The sequence below is a fragment of the Cyphellophora attinorum genome (genome assembly GCF_001299255.1).
Source record: "Cyphellophora attinorum strain CBS 131958 chromosome Unknown Contig34, whole genome shotgun sequence".
Classification (NCBI taxonomy): Eukaryota; Fungi; Ascomycota; class Eurotiomycetes; order Chaetothyriales; family Cyphellophoraceae; genus Cyphellophora; species Cyphellophora attinorum.
In genome coordinates this window covers 287,268-301,526 of record NW_017253262.1, presented here as the reverse complement: position 1 = coordinate 301,526, position 14,259 = coordinate 287,268, and the positions used below count along the sequence as shown (strand labels likewise).

The 14,259-nt window shown below is 54.3% G+C and overlaps 5 protein-coding genes across 5 annotated transcripts; 3 read left to right on the top strand and 2 right to left on the bottom strand.

Annotated features, from left to right (window-relative positions):
* Nucleotides 1–123: 123 nt before the first annotated feature.
* AB675_1709 (uncharacterized protein) lies at nt 124–465 on the top strand (the record flags this gene model as incomplete). Its single annotated transcript, XM_018141618.1, has 1 exon — nt 124–465. A coding segment is annotated over one exon (342 nt), but the record flags the coding sequence as incomplete, so codon positions are not given.
* Nucleotides 466–1,399: 934 nt separating this feature from the next.
* On the bottom strand, nt 1,400–2,738 carry AB675_1708 (putative glutamine amidotransferase DUG3; the record flags this gene model as incomplete). The annotated part of the gene is made up of 3 exons (XM_018141617.1): nt 1,400–1,680; nt 1,728–2,087; nt 2,111–2,738. The coding sequence occupies 3 exons, from the start codon at nt 2,736–2,738 to the stop codon at nt 1,400–1,402; spliced, it is 1,269 nt and encodes a 422-aa protein (XP_017995989.1).
* Nucleotides 2,739–3,523: 785 nt separating this feature from the next.
* Nucleotides 3,524–6,148, top strand: AB675_1707 (Protein msp1, mitochondrial; the record flags this gene model as incomplete). Its single annotated transcript, XM_018141616.1, has 3 exons — nt 3,524–3,730; nt 3,923–5,594; nt 5,706–6,148. 3 exons carry the CDS (start codon nt 3,524–3,526, stop codon nt 6,146–6,148), a joined length of 2,322 nt encoding a protein of 773 aa, XP_017995962.1.
* Nucleotides 6,149–6,372: 224 nt separating this feature from the next.
* AB675_1706 (uncharacterized protein) lies at nt 6,373–6,984 on the bottom strand (the record flags this gene model as incomplete). Its single annotated transcript, XM_018141615.1, has 2 exons — nt 6,373–6,720; nt 6,799–6,984. The coding sequence occupies 2 exons, from the start codon at nt 6,982–6,984 to the stop codon at nt 6,373–6,375; spliced, it is 534 nt and encodes a 177-aa protein (XP_017995987.1).
* Nucleotides 6,985–12,643: 5,659 nt separating this feature from the next.
* Nucleotides 12,644–13,936, top strand: AB675_1705 (uncharacterized protein; the record flags this gene model as incomplete). The annotated part of the gene is made up of 1 exon (XM_018141614.1): nt 12,644–13,936. One exon carries the CDS (start codon nt 12,644–12,646, stop codon nt 13,934–13,936), a length of 1,293 nt encoding a protein of 430 aa, XP_017996018.1.
* Between the last annotated feature and the right edge of the window lie 323 nt (nt 13,937–14,259).

Below are 14,259 nucleotides of genomic sequence, written 5' to 3'. Positions count from 1 at the left end.
CACCACCCCCTTCCCCTCCCCATCCCTCCCTCTCACACCTCCCTCCCCACGACCCCCGGCCTAATCCGCACCCTCACGAACTGGGGCGTCTTCGACCTCCCGCGCCCGCGCACCGCCCACCAGGCCCAGCACTTTCAGGGCCACTACTTCATCCTGCAATTCGACTCTTCGGTGTCTGTCACACACGAAATAAAGCGGAATTTGAGGCTGGATCCACGGATGTTGAGATTCAGCATTGTGAAGATGAACGATAATCACTTGGGGAGGAAGAAGAAGGGGGGTGTTTGGGTGAAAGGGGTGGAGAGTGGTGGGGGTGTGTCAAGTGGGGAGGCGAAGGAGGGGAGTTTGGTGTGGAAGGAGGGGGATGTTTATGAGAGGATGAGTAGTGGTGGGGGTGGTGGGTATGGGGGTGCGGGTGGCGATCGGAGTGGGATGGGGGGGATGTTGGGGCGGTATGGGTATTGAGCGGGCGCGGAGGATGCGCTGTAAGAGAGTCTGGGTGCAGAATGGCAAGAAGAGGCGGTATGCTACTGCGCGGAGGTGATGAAAGGCGTTGTACGGAGCAGTGCAAAAATCAGCAAAGCTTCACGCCAGACCTGGAGGTACGACGCAGCTATGCTGTGGTCAAGGCCAACCTGCTAGACAATAGCAGGCGCCCAGTACACGGGCCACGGGTTTGGATGAGATGCGGCGAGTTGCCCTCGGACGGACTCACACACGCACCTCCTGCCTTACCTTTCTGATCCTAGCCTTGCCGGAGCAGCAATTGAGGCCAGGAAGCGGGAAGGAAGTTGGCCGGCGGCGTATGACAGGGATTCGAGCTTGAGCCTTGACGAAGGGTTGTATGGGCCAGCGCACCAGGGAGCGCCGTGCTCGACCCAAATTCTGCGACACTGCAACAAGGCCGTCAAGAGCGAGGCAATCGGCCGTCGCGGACTTGCTGGTCATACGATTCAGAAGGGCATACAACCCAGAACCGATAGACGAGGGAGAGCCTTGAGTCACGTACAATGTATAAATACTGTATCAAGAGCGGACGGGCGCTACGAGAACTGGCTGAGAGGTACTGTCAGTGTCACATTCACGCAAAAGAGGAAAGATCATAACGACTTCTGACTCTTCTTGTTCCTGCATAGATCTTGGGTATCTCAATATTCGGTCATTGCGTCGTCGTACTAGGGCATGTTCCATTCTCCCTGGCCGCAGGCTCCGACTGCCTTGCGTATTGTCGCACTTCCCTACGCTTTCTATTGTCGGTTTCTGCCTGATCCTGCCTCCTGTTGGCTGTGTTTCCATCTGCCCTGCTTTCCAGATCGCGTGGGCCTGAAGAGGCTTCTGTACCCACAGCCACTCGGCAGCATTTGCTATCGATCGATGTCGAGAATATGCCCATCTGTATTCACGTTGCCCAGATGTTCTCTCTACCGCCACCACCACCGTTGTGATCGGACACTTCTCTGGCCCTCATGTTGAAGAAGTCCATTTCGCCGCGACTTCCATTTGTTCCACGCTTGTGCGTATTCATGGGCCCGTCGTCATCGTCGTCATCGCCGTCGGAGACCTCGGCCGCCTCCGCAGCGCTGCCACCCTTCGTCCGCACACTCAGGCCCGTGCTCTCCTCCACCAAAGGTTTGGGTGTGCCCGGCCCCACCATGGGCGTCTCCGTCCCTCCGCCAGGCGCTTTGCTCACAAGCCCCTTTGATTTGGCGAAGCTTCAGTGCGCACACCCTCCCCCTCCACGCCATCAACCCAATTCTCATCTCGCACAGGCCTTACGTCCACCGTCTGGTTACTCACCGTCACAATCGTGTTGGTGGGCACACTCAACCAATTATGCCGCTCGAAAGTCAGTGGCTCGGAGGCAATGAGCACAACATCGGAGGCTTTATCGCGTCGCTCCATGCGAAACTGGCCTGGTTGCGGGCCCTGGACCCACGCGGTGCCGGAGGAGTAGTAGAGCGAGGCGGCGGCGTCGGTTGGGGAGGATACGTAGCGGGTGACGATGACGGAGTGGCCGTCTGTGAGGGCGAAGTTTAGGAGGGAGCGGGTCTCCAGGTCGGACGGCGCAGGGGGAGGTTTGAGGCCGTCTGGATGGAGGTGGGTCGTTGACTTGGGGGCTTGATCTGGTCCAGCTCGTCGGTTGCGGTCTTCACAAAAGCGTTGATCTTGGCGATGGTCTCCTTCATGGCTTTGCGGAGGAGTTGGGGTGGAAAGCCGCCTTCTGGGTGGGAGGAGGGGTCGACGCCTAGTGATTCGAGTGTGTCGAGAAATAAGGCGAATGCCCATTCTGAATCAGTGCCGCCCTTTACGCTGAGGAACCATCGATTTCTGATCGAGGTTGCTAGGGGTCGCTTCACGGCCTTCCAAGCGCCGATATTGCCGTTGTGCATCCACATGAGAGTCTCATGCTGGAAGGGGTGACAGTTGTCATCTGCTAACGATCCTTCTGTAGTAGCTCGGACGTGGGCAAAGAAGAGCTTTGAGGATGTTTTGGGAGCCAGTCGTTCTAGATTGGTGCAGTTCCACGCGGGGATGGCTGAAGTGAATATGCATGGGTCGGGGCCAAGTGATGGATCTGTGTACCAGCCGATGCCGAAGCCATCTCCATTGACTGGACGGCGGGAGTCGAGTCGTAGTCTGGAGTCGTAGGATTGTGTTAGGATGGAGTGTGAGGGCTCGATGACCAACTTGGAGAGGATGATGGGTGAGGAGCCGCAGTATACCAGGAACCGGCACATTTTGGTCCCCTTAGGATGGTGGATTCAGGTTTGTTGAGCAATCTAGGTAGAGAAGCTAGCTTCTGATCTATGTAAGCCAGTTGTAGATCAGACTGAGCGGCCCGCCGCTTGCTTTTGTTTCAGAAATGACGGGAGAGTTCTGGTATGTTTCCGCTGTGTTCGGAGCTTTTGGCAAGTGTTGAGTCAGACTTGGCCGGGCAAGGTACTCAAGCGTCTGCGCGGAACGGCGTTGAGATCCAACTTGTTGTCGTCAAACGCCTGAAAACGCCAAACGATGTCCAGAAAGAAGAAAGAGAACAGATATAGGTTCGCGGAATATAGTAATAATAATCAGAACACACCGCCTGGTCATAAAGGGCCAGGCATGTCGTTGAAGGGGAGGTGAGGCAGCGCTCGTGCTAGGCTTGGCAAATGACGGCATCTCTCTGGCATTCGAATGGCCCATCAATCAACATCCGTGCCACCATTGACTCATTCGGTCGGCTACAGACATCTGTTGCAGCGCACTCTTCATACAACTCTCATGACGTGACGACTGCAATAGATCAATGAATGGGCGCCTCCTATCCGCCCGCCTTGCGCCGTCGCTGCGTCAGGCAACGCGACAACTTCACACCACCACCCATGTATCGCCGATAACAACCACCCGCTCCGGCGGCATACTTCGCCCCTCACAGACACTACGAGTCCGTCGAAGATGGCCCTCCGGTGCCAACGCTATTCACAATGTGCCAGCGGTGCGGTCAATATCGTTCGTGCGCATCCTGCCACGGCTGGCGATGAAGATGGCGCGGCTGCCTGCGCTTTTCGCTACGAGTATAATAGGCGGCGTTGCTTATGTTCAATATCAGGCGACGCAGGCTGGCAATGCGGCGATGGATGCAGCGAAGCGGGGATGGGACAGTGCGACCACCGCTGGCGGCTCGTTGTTCTCGGGTGGGAAGGATGTGCTGGAGCAAATTGGCACTGGCTGGAGGCGGACGAAAGAGCAGGTCGAGATACCGGAATGGATGCGGGAGATGCTTGAGACCAAGACAGCCTCAGACGATGGCGGACCTGGCGGCGAGGGCGGAGGCGGTGGCAAGAAGGAAGCGGCTGCCGCTGCAGCGGCGACTGGAGCAGCGTTTGGCGTGGAAACAACAGACGACGAGCGGAGCCGATCAGAGATTGTAAGAGACGACCAGATGATGCTGCTCACCAAGAAGATGATCGAGATCCGGACACTGCTCAACACTATTGGTCAATCTGACGCTTTGACTCTGCCATCGATTGTGGTCATCGGCTCACAGTCCAGTGGAAAGAGCTCGGTGTTGGAAGCCATTGTCGGCCACGAATTCCTGCCAAAGGGCTCTAACATGGTCACTCGGCGGCCAATAGAATTGACGCTGGTCAATACTCCAGATGCGAAGGCAGAATATGGCGAGTTTCCAGCCTTGAAATTGGGCAAGATCACCGACTTCAGCCAGATTCAGCGGACGTTGACAGATCTCAACCTTGCTGTCCCTGCTGAGCAGTGCGTTACGGATGATCCTATACAACTCTCTATCTACAGTCCCAATGTGCCGGACCTGTCTTTGATCGACCTGCCGGGCTACATTCAGGTCGTTGGGAAAGACCAGCCCCTGGAACTGAAGCAGAAAATCTCGGACCTATGCGACAAATACATCCAACCACCGAATGTCATCCTCGCCATTTCAGCAGCTGATGTTGATCTGGCTAATTCAACAGCTCTCAGAGCAAGCAGACGAGTCGACCCGAGAGGCGAGCGAACAATCGGTGTCATCACCAAAATGGACCTCGTCGACCCCGAGCGCGGAGTCGACATCCTCACAGATCGCAAATACCCCTTGCGACTCGGCTACGTCGGCGTAGTGTGCAAAATACCACAACAAACACTCTTCAACCGCGGCACAAACGTCACCACCGCCATTGTCAAGAACGAGAACGCCTACTTCACGTCCCACCCGATCCAATTCGGCTCAGAATCAGACCTGCAAGTCGGCACACCCAAACTCCGCAAAAAGCTCATGACGACCCTTGAGCAAGTCATGGCCGCGAGCCTAGCCGGTACGCGCGACGCCATCGTCCAAGAGCTCGAAGAAGCCAGCTACGAGTTCAAAGTCCAATACAACGAGCGTGCCTTGTCCCCCGAATCCTACCTCGCCGAATCCCTCGACGCCTTCAAACACAACTTCAAAGCCTTCCAGGAAGGCTTCGGCCGGCCCGAGGTCCGCCAAATGCTGAAACAAGTCCTCGACCAGAAAGTCCTCGACCTCCTGGCGAAACGCTACTGGAACAAGCCCATCGAAGACCTCGCACCGCCCCAAATCGAGCCCGAATCCCTCGAACAGCTCTCCAAAGCCACCGAGGGTAACATATACTGGACGCGCAAGCTCGATGCCAGCACCTCCGAACTCACCAAGCTTGGCATCGGACGTCTCGCGACCATGGCGGTAGCAACCCAACTACAAGACCAGGTAAACCAGCTGATCGACGCGTCCACCTTCGCCTCCCATCCGTTTGCGCAGAAAGCGATTCGCGACGCGAGTGGCACGATCCTGAATGATAGGTTCTACTCGACCTCCGACCAGGTGGAGAATTGCATCAAGCCGTATAAATTCGAGATCGAGGTCGATGATCATGAGTGGGCTAAGGGCCGGCAGAATATCCATGCTGTGCTGCGAGAAGAGCTCAAGGCTTGTGAGGCTGCGCGGAAACAATTAGAGGACGCTGTTGGAAAACGAAAGCTCAAGGACGTCACCGCCTTCATAGAGCGAGTGCGCAAAGGCGAGGTTGTGCTCGGCGGTGATACTAGTGCTGGTGCGGGTGGGTTTTCGGTTGAGTTGTTGGAGCGTGGTGAGTTGCACAACCCCATCCTGTCCCCCATATCCCTTTTCCTTTCTTGGCTCTATCTCAAGGGCCCGTGTCCTTCAAACAACATGCTAATATCCATCCCCTCTTCTCCAGGCCGCCAAGCAACGTTCCTCTCCCAACGCGCCTCCCTCCTCCAACTCCGCCTCCTCGCCATCAAATCCAAAACCTGCGCCACCAAATCGAACAAATACGCCTGTCCCGAAATCTTCCTCGATGTCGTCGCAGACAAACTCACCTCTACCGCTGTCCTCTTCCTCAACGTCGAGTTACTGAGCGAATTTTACTACAATTTCCCGAGAGAGCTGGATTTGAGGCTGGGGAAGGGGTTGAGTGTGGATGAAGTGGAGAGGTTTGCGGGGGAGGATGGGAAGGTGAGGCGGCATTTGGAGGTGGTGAGGCGGAAGGAGGGGTTGGAGATGGTGTTGCGGAAGATCGAGGGGTTGAGGGAGATGGAAGGGAGGGTTAGGAAGGAGCATGGCGTAGGAGTCGATGCTACGAAGAGCGGAGGGAGGGGAAAGGGGTGGAGCCTGTTCTGATGAAGTCGGATGCGGCAGAATGAGCAGAGGATTGAAGTTTGAGTATAGGGGGCCAAGCGGAAGAGGTGAGGTCGGTCTGGAAGTATTCCTTCGAGCGCCTTGACATTGACCTTGGTTCCACTTTGCAGCGGCAGAAGTGTTGTCAGCTTGTGTACCTGAGCCCCAAATCCTGCTGATTGGAGTCAGGGTTCCTATTGTGTTTCATTTTGGCGAGTAACAGATATTTAGATACCCACTCCTTCGCTCTTGGATTCTTCGTCCTCTGGAAGCTTCAGCTTTTCATTTATGTCTCGCATCATCTTGGTGTTGGCGGCTAGCTGCTCAGTTATGTCTCGCATCGTCTCCGTGTTGGCGGCCAGCTGCTCAGTTATGTCTCGCATCGTCTCGGTGTTGGCGGCCAACTGCTCCCTCACAGTGTCCAGCTGCTCCGCGATTTCTTTCGTGGTGCTCTCGAGTTTTTGCGTGATGTCGTACTCAAAATCTGCGAGGCTTTGCTTGAAATTCTGTGAGAATTGATTGAAGAGCTGCTCAAGCTGCTTGTCGATGGCGAGGCCGGCTTCGGAGGGATTACTCTGGGGGCGGTCAAATTAACTGACTCTTTGACCCTGGGGTGGTTAGGGACGTCTGGCCATGAGGCAAGACATACGTACCATGATCTCGTAGGCCGCGTTGAGCTCCTTGAACTTGGCGGTCGCCCATTCACGATTCTGCGGATTCTTGTCTGGGTGGAGTTGCAGGGAGAGCTTCTTGTATGCATTCTTGACCTGCTCCGTGGTTGCATGTCTGTCAACACCCAAAATTTCATGAGGTGAGGCCGATCGTAGCGACTTGTTCATGGCGATTACTGGAGTATCTGGAGAGGTGGCACGTCGGCCTGAGATCAAATAAGAAGGGAATGGATATGTATGCTGGAGCCTACCTGAATTCCACGTGGCGATGAGAGTGCTAGAAAGGGTTGTCGAAGTCCAGCTGAGTCCCACGCGGCAACACTCCCACATGGGACTACGCATATATTCGTGAATTTGAAGTAGATGTATACCCTTGGCGAGGTATATGGCTGGAATACGTAAGTATTGCCATGTCGTCCGCTCAGAGGGGAAGGGGACGATCTGCGTCTATGAAAGAGCGCGCCTCGCCTGCAAAAGGCAGTCCGAATGAGGCAGAACACCTCAGCGCCTGAGTCTCTGCCGCGACTGCGACGCGATTTCCGCTGTCCATCGTCGCCAAGCCCTTCTCAACTTCAACACGACTTCACTACTATCTGACCCGGCCTTGACTCCTCACTTGCTTGCTTCCCTATCGGTTTCACCCCAGCAACCACCCTTAATATATCAAAACCTTCAGAATTTCGCTCACAACTACCTCGAAAAGAAGGGTAGCTCTGACCAAAATTCAATCCAAAAATGTCGAGAATAACTCGGAGGTCCCACGACTGTGATCCAGATCGTGGACCTGACAATATCCAGATAGTGTTACCTTGCAACTACCTCGAAAAGAAGGGTAGCTCTGCCTAAAAATCAATCCAAAAAACGTCGAGAACAACTCGGGGGCCCACGAGTACTCGGAGGCACCACGATCTGTGATCACAGATCGTGGGCCTTGCCTTATTGCTTTTTTGGAAGTTGCTAACAATGAAGTCGAGGTGTTCGTGGGAGGTGAAGCCTGATCAATGATGGCTATGTGTTTGTGTTGACGGCGTGATTCAGACCCAAGACTATTTGTGGTTGTTGACTCGGCTACAGACCGTGCGAGACTGCGTCGTCGCCAAGACCATCGGCGGCGTCGTTGTCAAGTGAACTGCATAGCTGGCAGAAGCCACGCTCGTTGGGAAGACCTACCAGTTGCCACTCTGCCCAGTCCGATGGCACGACTAAAGTCCACGAGGTAGCTATATGTCGATTTGCTGCGTGTCACAAAGCCGTGCAATAGCCTGGTCTTCGCACCATCGTATTTAGTCGTTATCCCGTGAGGCAACATATCGTAGTCGCTGCGGACGTGGCACCAATGACGCCGTCTCGATCATTACTGCCTGTGATGGTGTCTGCCTCGTCGAACGACAGTGTCCTTACCTGCCGGGAGACGGGATCCCCGTCCTGGCAGCTCCAAATGAGGCAGTCGACCCTAAATTGTTGTTCTTGCCAGCAACGCAACAACAATGACGATATGCATGAGCAGATCCGGCGGCGTGTCCACTGGCTGAGTGCATGAAAGGGAGGCCAAGAATGCAACAGCTGTAGCGACGGCCCGTGTTGTTGATGTTCAGGTGCGCTAACAAAGCTCTCCTCAGGCAGCAAATTAAAAAATCATGAATCGATCCTGGAGAACAATCCTGAAGTTCAGGGCCAAGACCTCGCTTTCGTTCCGCGCGTAGTCGCACTCATGCATGAGTACCTTCTTGACATATTGTGGCACGCATGTCAGTGGCTCAGCCGTCTAAGAGGCGTCAGTGCATGGGCATGAAAAAGGAAAGGACGCAAGGGACAACAGAGCAACAATCAACCAATGGCCAAGAATCCAATGCACGCAGTCGAAGCAAGCCACACACCTCGTGCACGAAGAAATGCTGCACGCTGCAGCCAAGGTGGCTCGACTGCTGCAGGTCGTGGTAATTGAGTTTGCGCACAACGAAAAGGTTGTTCTTTCTCTGCCTTACCTTCCACCAGGAATCCCGTGAGAAGCCGGGCATGCATCATGTCGCATCCTCCTCGTGCTGCTGAGCCACGATGTGATGTGGAAGCCAGCCAACGTCGTCGGTTGTGTGGCACAAGTCTGTTAGGTAATTTTTCTTGCTACGCGGCAAGCTCCAGGGCGTGCTGGTGAGCTGGCCCTGAGGCGAGGAAGAGAGATCATAGAGCATGGGGGCATGATGTTGTTTTGGCGGTCAAAAGTGTGAGCCTCCGAAGAAAGCCAATCCAACATCGCGCAGACTGGTTCCTGATGATGCTGGTGAGGGGGAGGTGTTGCGCTCTGGCGTCGAAGCACTTGATTCGTCGAGGTGTTCCAGCTACTGTTCGATCTTGTCGAGAACGTGAAGCTTTTGATTCGTGCAAAGGTGTCTTCCGACAGAGTTTTGGTGTCAGGTGGGCTCCGACCGGCTGGCTGATGGGGAAAGTTTTTCTTGGTTATTAACCTTGCATTGCGTAGCCGAGAGGTTACGGTAAAGTTGGTTCCTACTGGGCAGTTGTGGCAGTCCCAGATACATCAAGGCAAGGTGTGATGATCATGAATGCTTCCCCAGGCGACCTTGCATGATTGCATTTCCGATCGTGCTGCAGATGCTGCGAAGCTTGCCATCAAGTTATGAATTGTTTGATACAGCAATTGCCGACTGGTCCAACAACCACAAAGCACGGGGCCTGAGACGGACTGTGTCCACCAGTGTCGTAGGTCAAGTATCGAAAATCGAATCGCTCCTTTGCCGGGTGTGTCGCTACGATGAGGCGCGGCCACCATCAAAGATTATTCTCCGTAGTGGTCGTGACTTGAAGCCGTCAAGCCATCAGGGGGTGATTGGGCGAGATTGAAAATTCACTCGGTTGCTAGCATGACCTAGTGCATCAGGCGAGTACGATATCAGTCAACCCCCGCGTGCATGCGAAAACGAGACATCGATTTCGATTGCGGTGATCCCGTGTTGAATTTTCCCTCCCTGCAAACCAAAATCTGACGCGCGTGAGGTGACAAGGCGCAGTACAGCAGTCGTTATGGGAACGCAGCTGCTTCAAGACGAGTACGTACGTGCACAGCTGGCGTGCAGCCAGAAGGTGACGGAGCTACACGTTAACACGTTGCTGGTGGGATTATTGTCTCTCCCCAAAACCCAAGTCACATAGGCGGATGAGTATTTATGTGGAGTACAATCGAAGACCCAGTCTGGACCCGAGCAGGGATCTGGTGGAACAGGTGGATCCTGACTTTCCAGATGATGAGGATCCCTGTCCTGCAAGTTCAACATTCATCAAGGCGTTGGCTCGGCTGCTCGACCAAAAGTCTCGTGGCGATGACATTAGTACCATGACGAAAGCTGTGTGACGAGTTGCCATCATTGACGCAGTCTGCATTGACCGTGACTACTCACGCCACAAGCAACATCGTGGCGTGCCGGTCTGCAACAGTCACGGTGGCCTGCACGGCAGATGCGTAATGAACTAAGGTCGCCATGACCTTCTGGCTTACATTTAGTCTTGGCTGTGGCAGTGGTGGATTTGTGGGAAGCGAGACGGCGGGAAGCTGCAACGAGAAAGGATGATCCGAAGTGATCGTTAAGTGCTTTCCAATTCCAATCATCCAAACCCAATTCGGGACGGCTGGGCAACGATCTCAGCCAGGGTTGGTTTCGGTTGCATCGGAGCCGTAAAGTCTTCGAGATGGTTTCCCTGAGCGTCTCATGATCTCGACATGGTGACGAAATAGCTGATATGCATGCGTGTCACCAACATCATTGTCTCTCGGGTTTCAGGCCATCAGCCGGTTCACCTGGTGACCCAGCGAATGCGTACTGTGGACTGGCGTGGCTGGTGTCACCGTAAGACGTTGACATCCTGCGGACCATGTGGAATGGGTGGGCACAATACGACACCGTTAGTGCAAGGGAGCAAGTTAACGACAGGGTAACCCATAATTTATTGCCCGAGGTGCTGGAAATAGTCAAACGCTGGCGCCTGTTGCATGATTTCAGTCGACGCCCCCGACTGCCGACTTAGGGGGCCATGGCGCCTCAGATTGAAAGGTCTGTGCGAAGTTTTAAGGCCTTGTCGAACTGTGGCACGGCAAGAATGGGTCGTCACTATCGGGTTCGCTGTGATGATGAGCCTATACATTCGTATCGGTCAAGTCCATATCGAGGCTCATAGCCGTGTGTAAGCCGCTTAGACTGGGTCGTATGGCTGGCACTGACTGCGAAGCTTCGTGCCTCACGATCAGACGACCATCAATTGCGGTATGTTAGGTGCATGCAGGCTGATACTTGATTGTGCTTGCAAGGGTTTGATGTGTGGCACGTCAACTGATGGAATGCGCACTTGCAAGGTAGTCTTGCATGCGAGTCTGTACAACGAGAAGCGCCAGACTCGTCCCTTCCTTCAGATTTGCACGGTGTGCAGCCACAACTACATGATAATGCTTGTATCACCGCCCGCACGCCCCTTGTCGGTCTGGCTCCGAATCTGTTACGGTTCCGCGTCTATCACACTGGTTCGATTCAGGCGAGATACCTGCGGCAGCGTTTCCTCGCATCCAATGTCCGTACAAAACAGACAGGAGTGATCAACAGCTGCTAGGTGTCACAGCGCCCGCCCTAGGTATCTGCGGAACCATAGTAGATCATTCATGCGCTTGTAAGAACACGGTCAAGGGAGCTATGGATCATCCTTTTCCTGCCTGATACGGACCATGTAGAGCATGATTAGTGAGAGACGCTCATCTCGATCGCAGTGGGCTTCGCTCTTGGACTCCACGTTTTGACAAGTCTTGTACTGTGCCCCACTCCACATGGCAAAAGCCATCAAAGAACAATTCGATACGACCGAAGACTTTTCTTCTTGGTCAGAGCTTTGCCGCATCCTCCCGGCCGGACGGTCACTCAATCAGCATCAATCCTGCATTGGTGCGAGGAATGCTTATCTCCTACTGGTCGTCTCTGAATTCCTGATGCTATTGATCTTGTTTTCGTATGAGCTCAATACCCGGGCCTCGTCTCTTTGCCTTTTCGACTCGCGTCTCGTGTCAAATGGTGCATCACTGGCTCAGCCGCCGTCAGAAGTCAAGTCCTGCGCGATCTGCTGCATACTGTGGCTCCAACACCCATGCCTAGCCACTACTTGTTGCCCTGGTCGTTGTTGGCGTGTGCTAAAACCTTCGTTCGAACAACGCCATCATCGTTCTTCCATACAAAGTTCCCCTGGTCTCGCCCCAGTCAGTCTCACGCAGCATTTCATACAATCTTATCCCAGACAAGGCCCTCTCCGTCCTGCGTCCGACCGCGTGTCATCCAACCACCACCGTGGCGCCGTGCATAACAGCCAAAGTATACTCCTGGGGCAATAGCTCCAGATCATGGATGGCCTGCTAACGATCCAATTTGGACGCCCTTGCCTATCTCATCCCAGACTGCATTCCTGTTCCTTGCCACCATGTCAGAGCGTCAACCCGTACCAAATATGGGCAATCGTCTATTCTGACGCATCTTGCCGGTCTCTTGTTCTCGATCGAGTGCTTCCGATTCGTCTGTTTGTGCTTGCTCACCGCCAACGTCGGCCACCGTTTTGCTTTTTTGTACCTTCCACTAAAACATCCACAGCCGATGCTTCTCCACCTCTTGACGCTCGTTCCCTTGATGAGGTTCCCACACATCATGCCTGCCTGCTTGTTTTGAAAGCTAATCTCATCGGTTTCCTGCTGCCCCTTCTAGGTCCGTGCTAGCATCTTGAACAAAACCTCGCATCTCCCACGCCTTCGTCTAATGTTCGATGTACTACACACAAGGACAACTTCGCCATGCATTATCAGTCTGGATGGGTACAGCCCATGCCAGAAACAATGTACAACCTCACACAATCACAGTCACCATTCGCTTCGAATGTATCGAATTACTTCCGGAGACCCGCCAAGATCGTGAAGCCAAGTAGTCGAAATACCAGTCCCAGGCATCTGGCACGACGGAGGACAACAACGACGGGGTCTGGTAGCAATGTTGTCATGGGCAGAACACGCTCTGTCTTGGACAAGCAGCGAGCAAATGCACCGCAACAACAAGATCACCACATCAATCAACAATCACGGTCGCGGCCCATGAGCTGGCATCCTAACACCTATGCCACGAACATCAGCCCTTCGATGCACGACACCTCCTTCTACCTCGACAACAGTAGCGTCTACCAGCCTTCCACCTTCTACGACGCCACCACGACCTCAGCGTACGGTCAATACACCCCACTCACCCAGCCAGTCATAGACGAACCTCAGATCCACGAGCTCATCACTCCCCTCGAGAGCCTCTCCGCCCAGGAATTCAACAACCATGCCTTTGACATGCCAGCGTACATTGACCAACAATACTGGCTACCTCAGCAGAATCACGCCACCATGGACGCCATGTTCCCACCAAACCTCAACACCAGCTTCAACAACATCCCCACGTACCATCCGCAGCCCTATCACCCACAACAAGCAACGTTCTTCAGCCAAGATCTGCCCACCGCACCGTCATCTCCAGACTTTCTCCCCATCCAAGGCGGCGACATCGACATCGAAGCCTCACCATTGGACCTGAACAACAAAGCTTCCGAACAGCCCATACTTTCGAAATCCGACGCGGATGGAGGCGAAGAGCTGGTCGCCATGGGTCTCTACGATTCGCCTGCCGACGTTCAATCGTCATCGCTACTTTTCGGATCAGGCGGAGGACTCGGCCTCAGAGGTGGGCTGCTGGAAAGGAGGCGAAGCTTGAAATTGGAGGAAGCGTTTGAGCCACCAGCTGAATCGAAGGAGCAGGATCAGAGCAGTCAGGGAGACGAGCTGGAATCAGGTGCAGAGGAGGAAGAGGTCGAAGATTCAATTTCGGAGCCGGACGATTTCGCGGCCGTCAGTATTTCCGGCGAAGAGACCTATCCGATGTATCAGCAGAACAGTTTGGTTGGCCACAGCTTCCTCTTCCCTTCAGACGAGAAAGAGTCGGTCACAACGACTGTGCTGGAGCAGCGGGAACAGGACAGTGGAATGTTCTACCCGAACTATGTCATGGCGCAGCAGGGCTTGCCAATGAGTGGTGGAGGGTATGGCTACTTTTGAGAGGAAGCAATCGCAAACGGCGGTTCTGAGCAAGAGTTGGGCAGGCCGGTTGAGAGGGCTAGCAGCTCGCATCGGCTTCGAGGGAGTTGCTTAGCACCAGAGCGTGAGCGCATGGGCGAGATCTGGCATCTCAACTGCTCTTGAGACGCTCGTGAAGAAACCAAGAGTCGTCGTCAGAGAAGAATACCAATCTATTCTCCTGCCGCCACAATGCTTTCATCTTACTGATGCCCACGATCTCACCCAAGGGTGCTGTCATTAGATGAACTCGTTGAAAGCCTACCAGTAGCACCGACCAACATATATTGCACGATCTTCAGTTT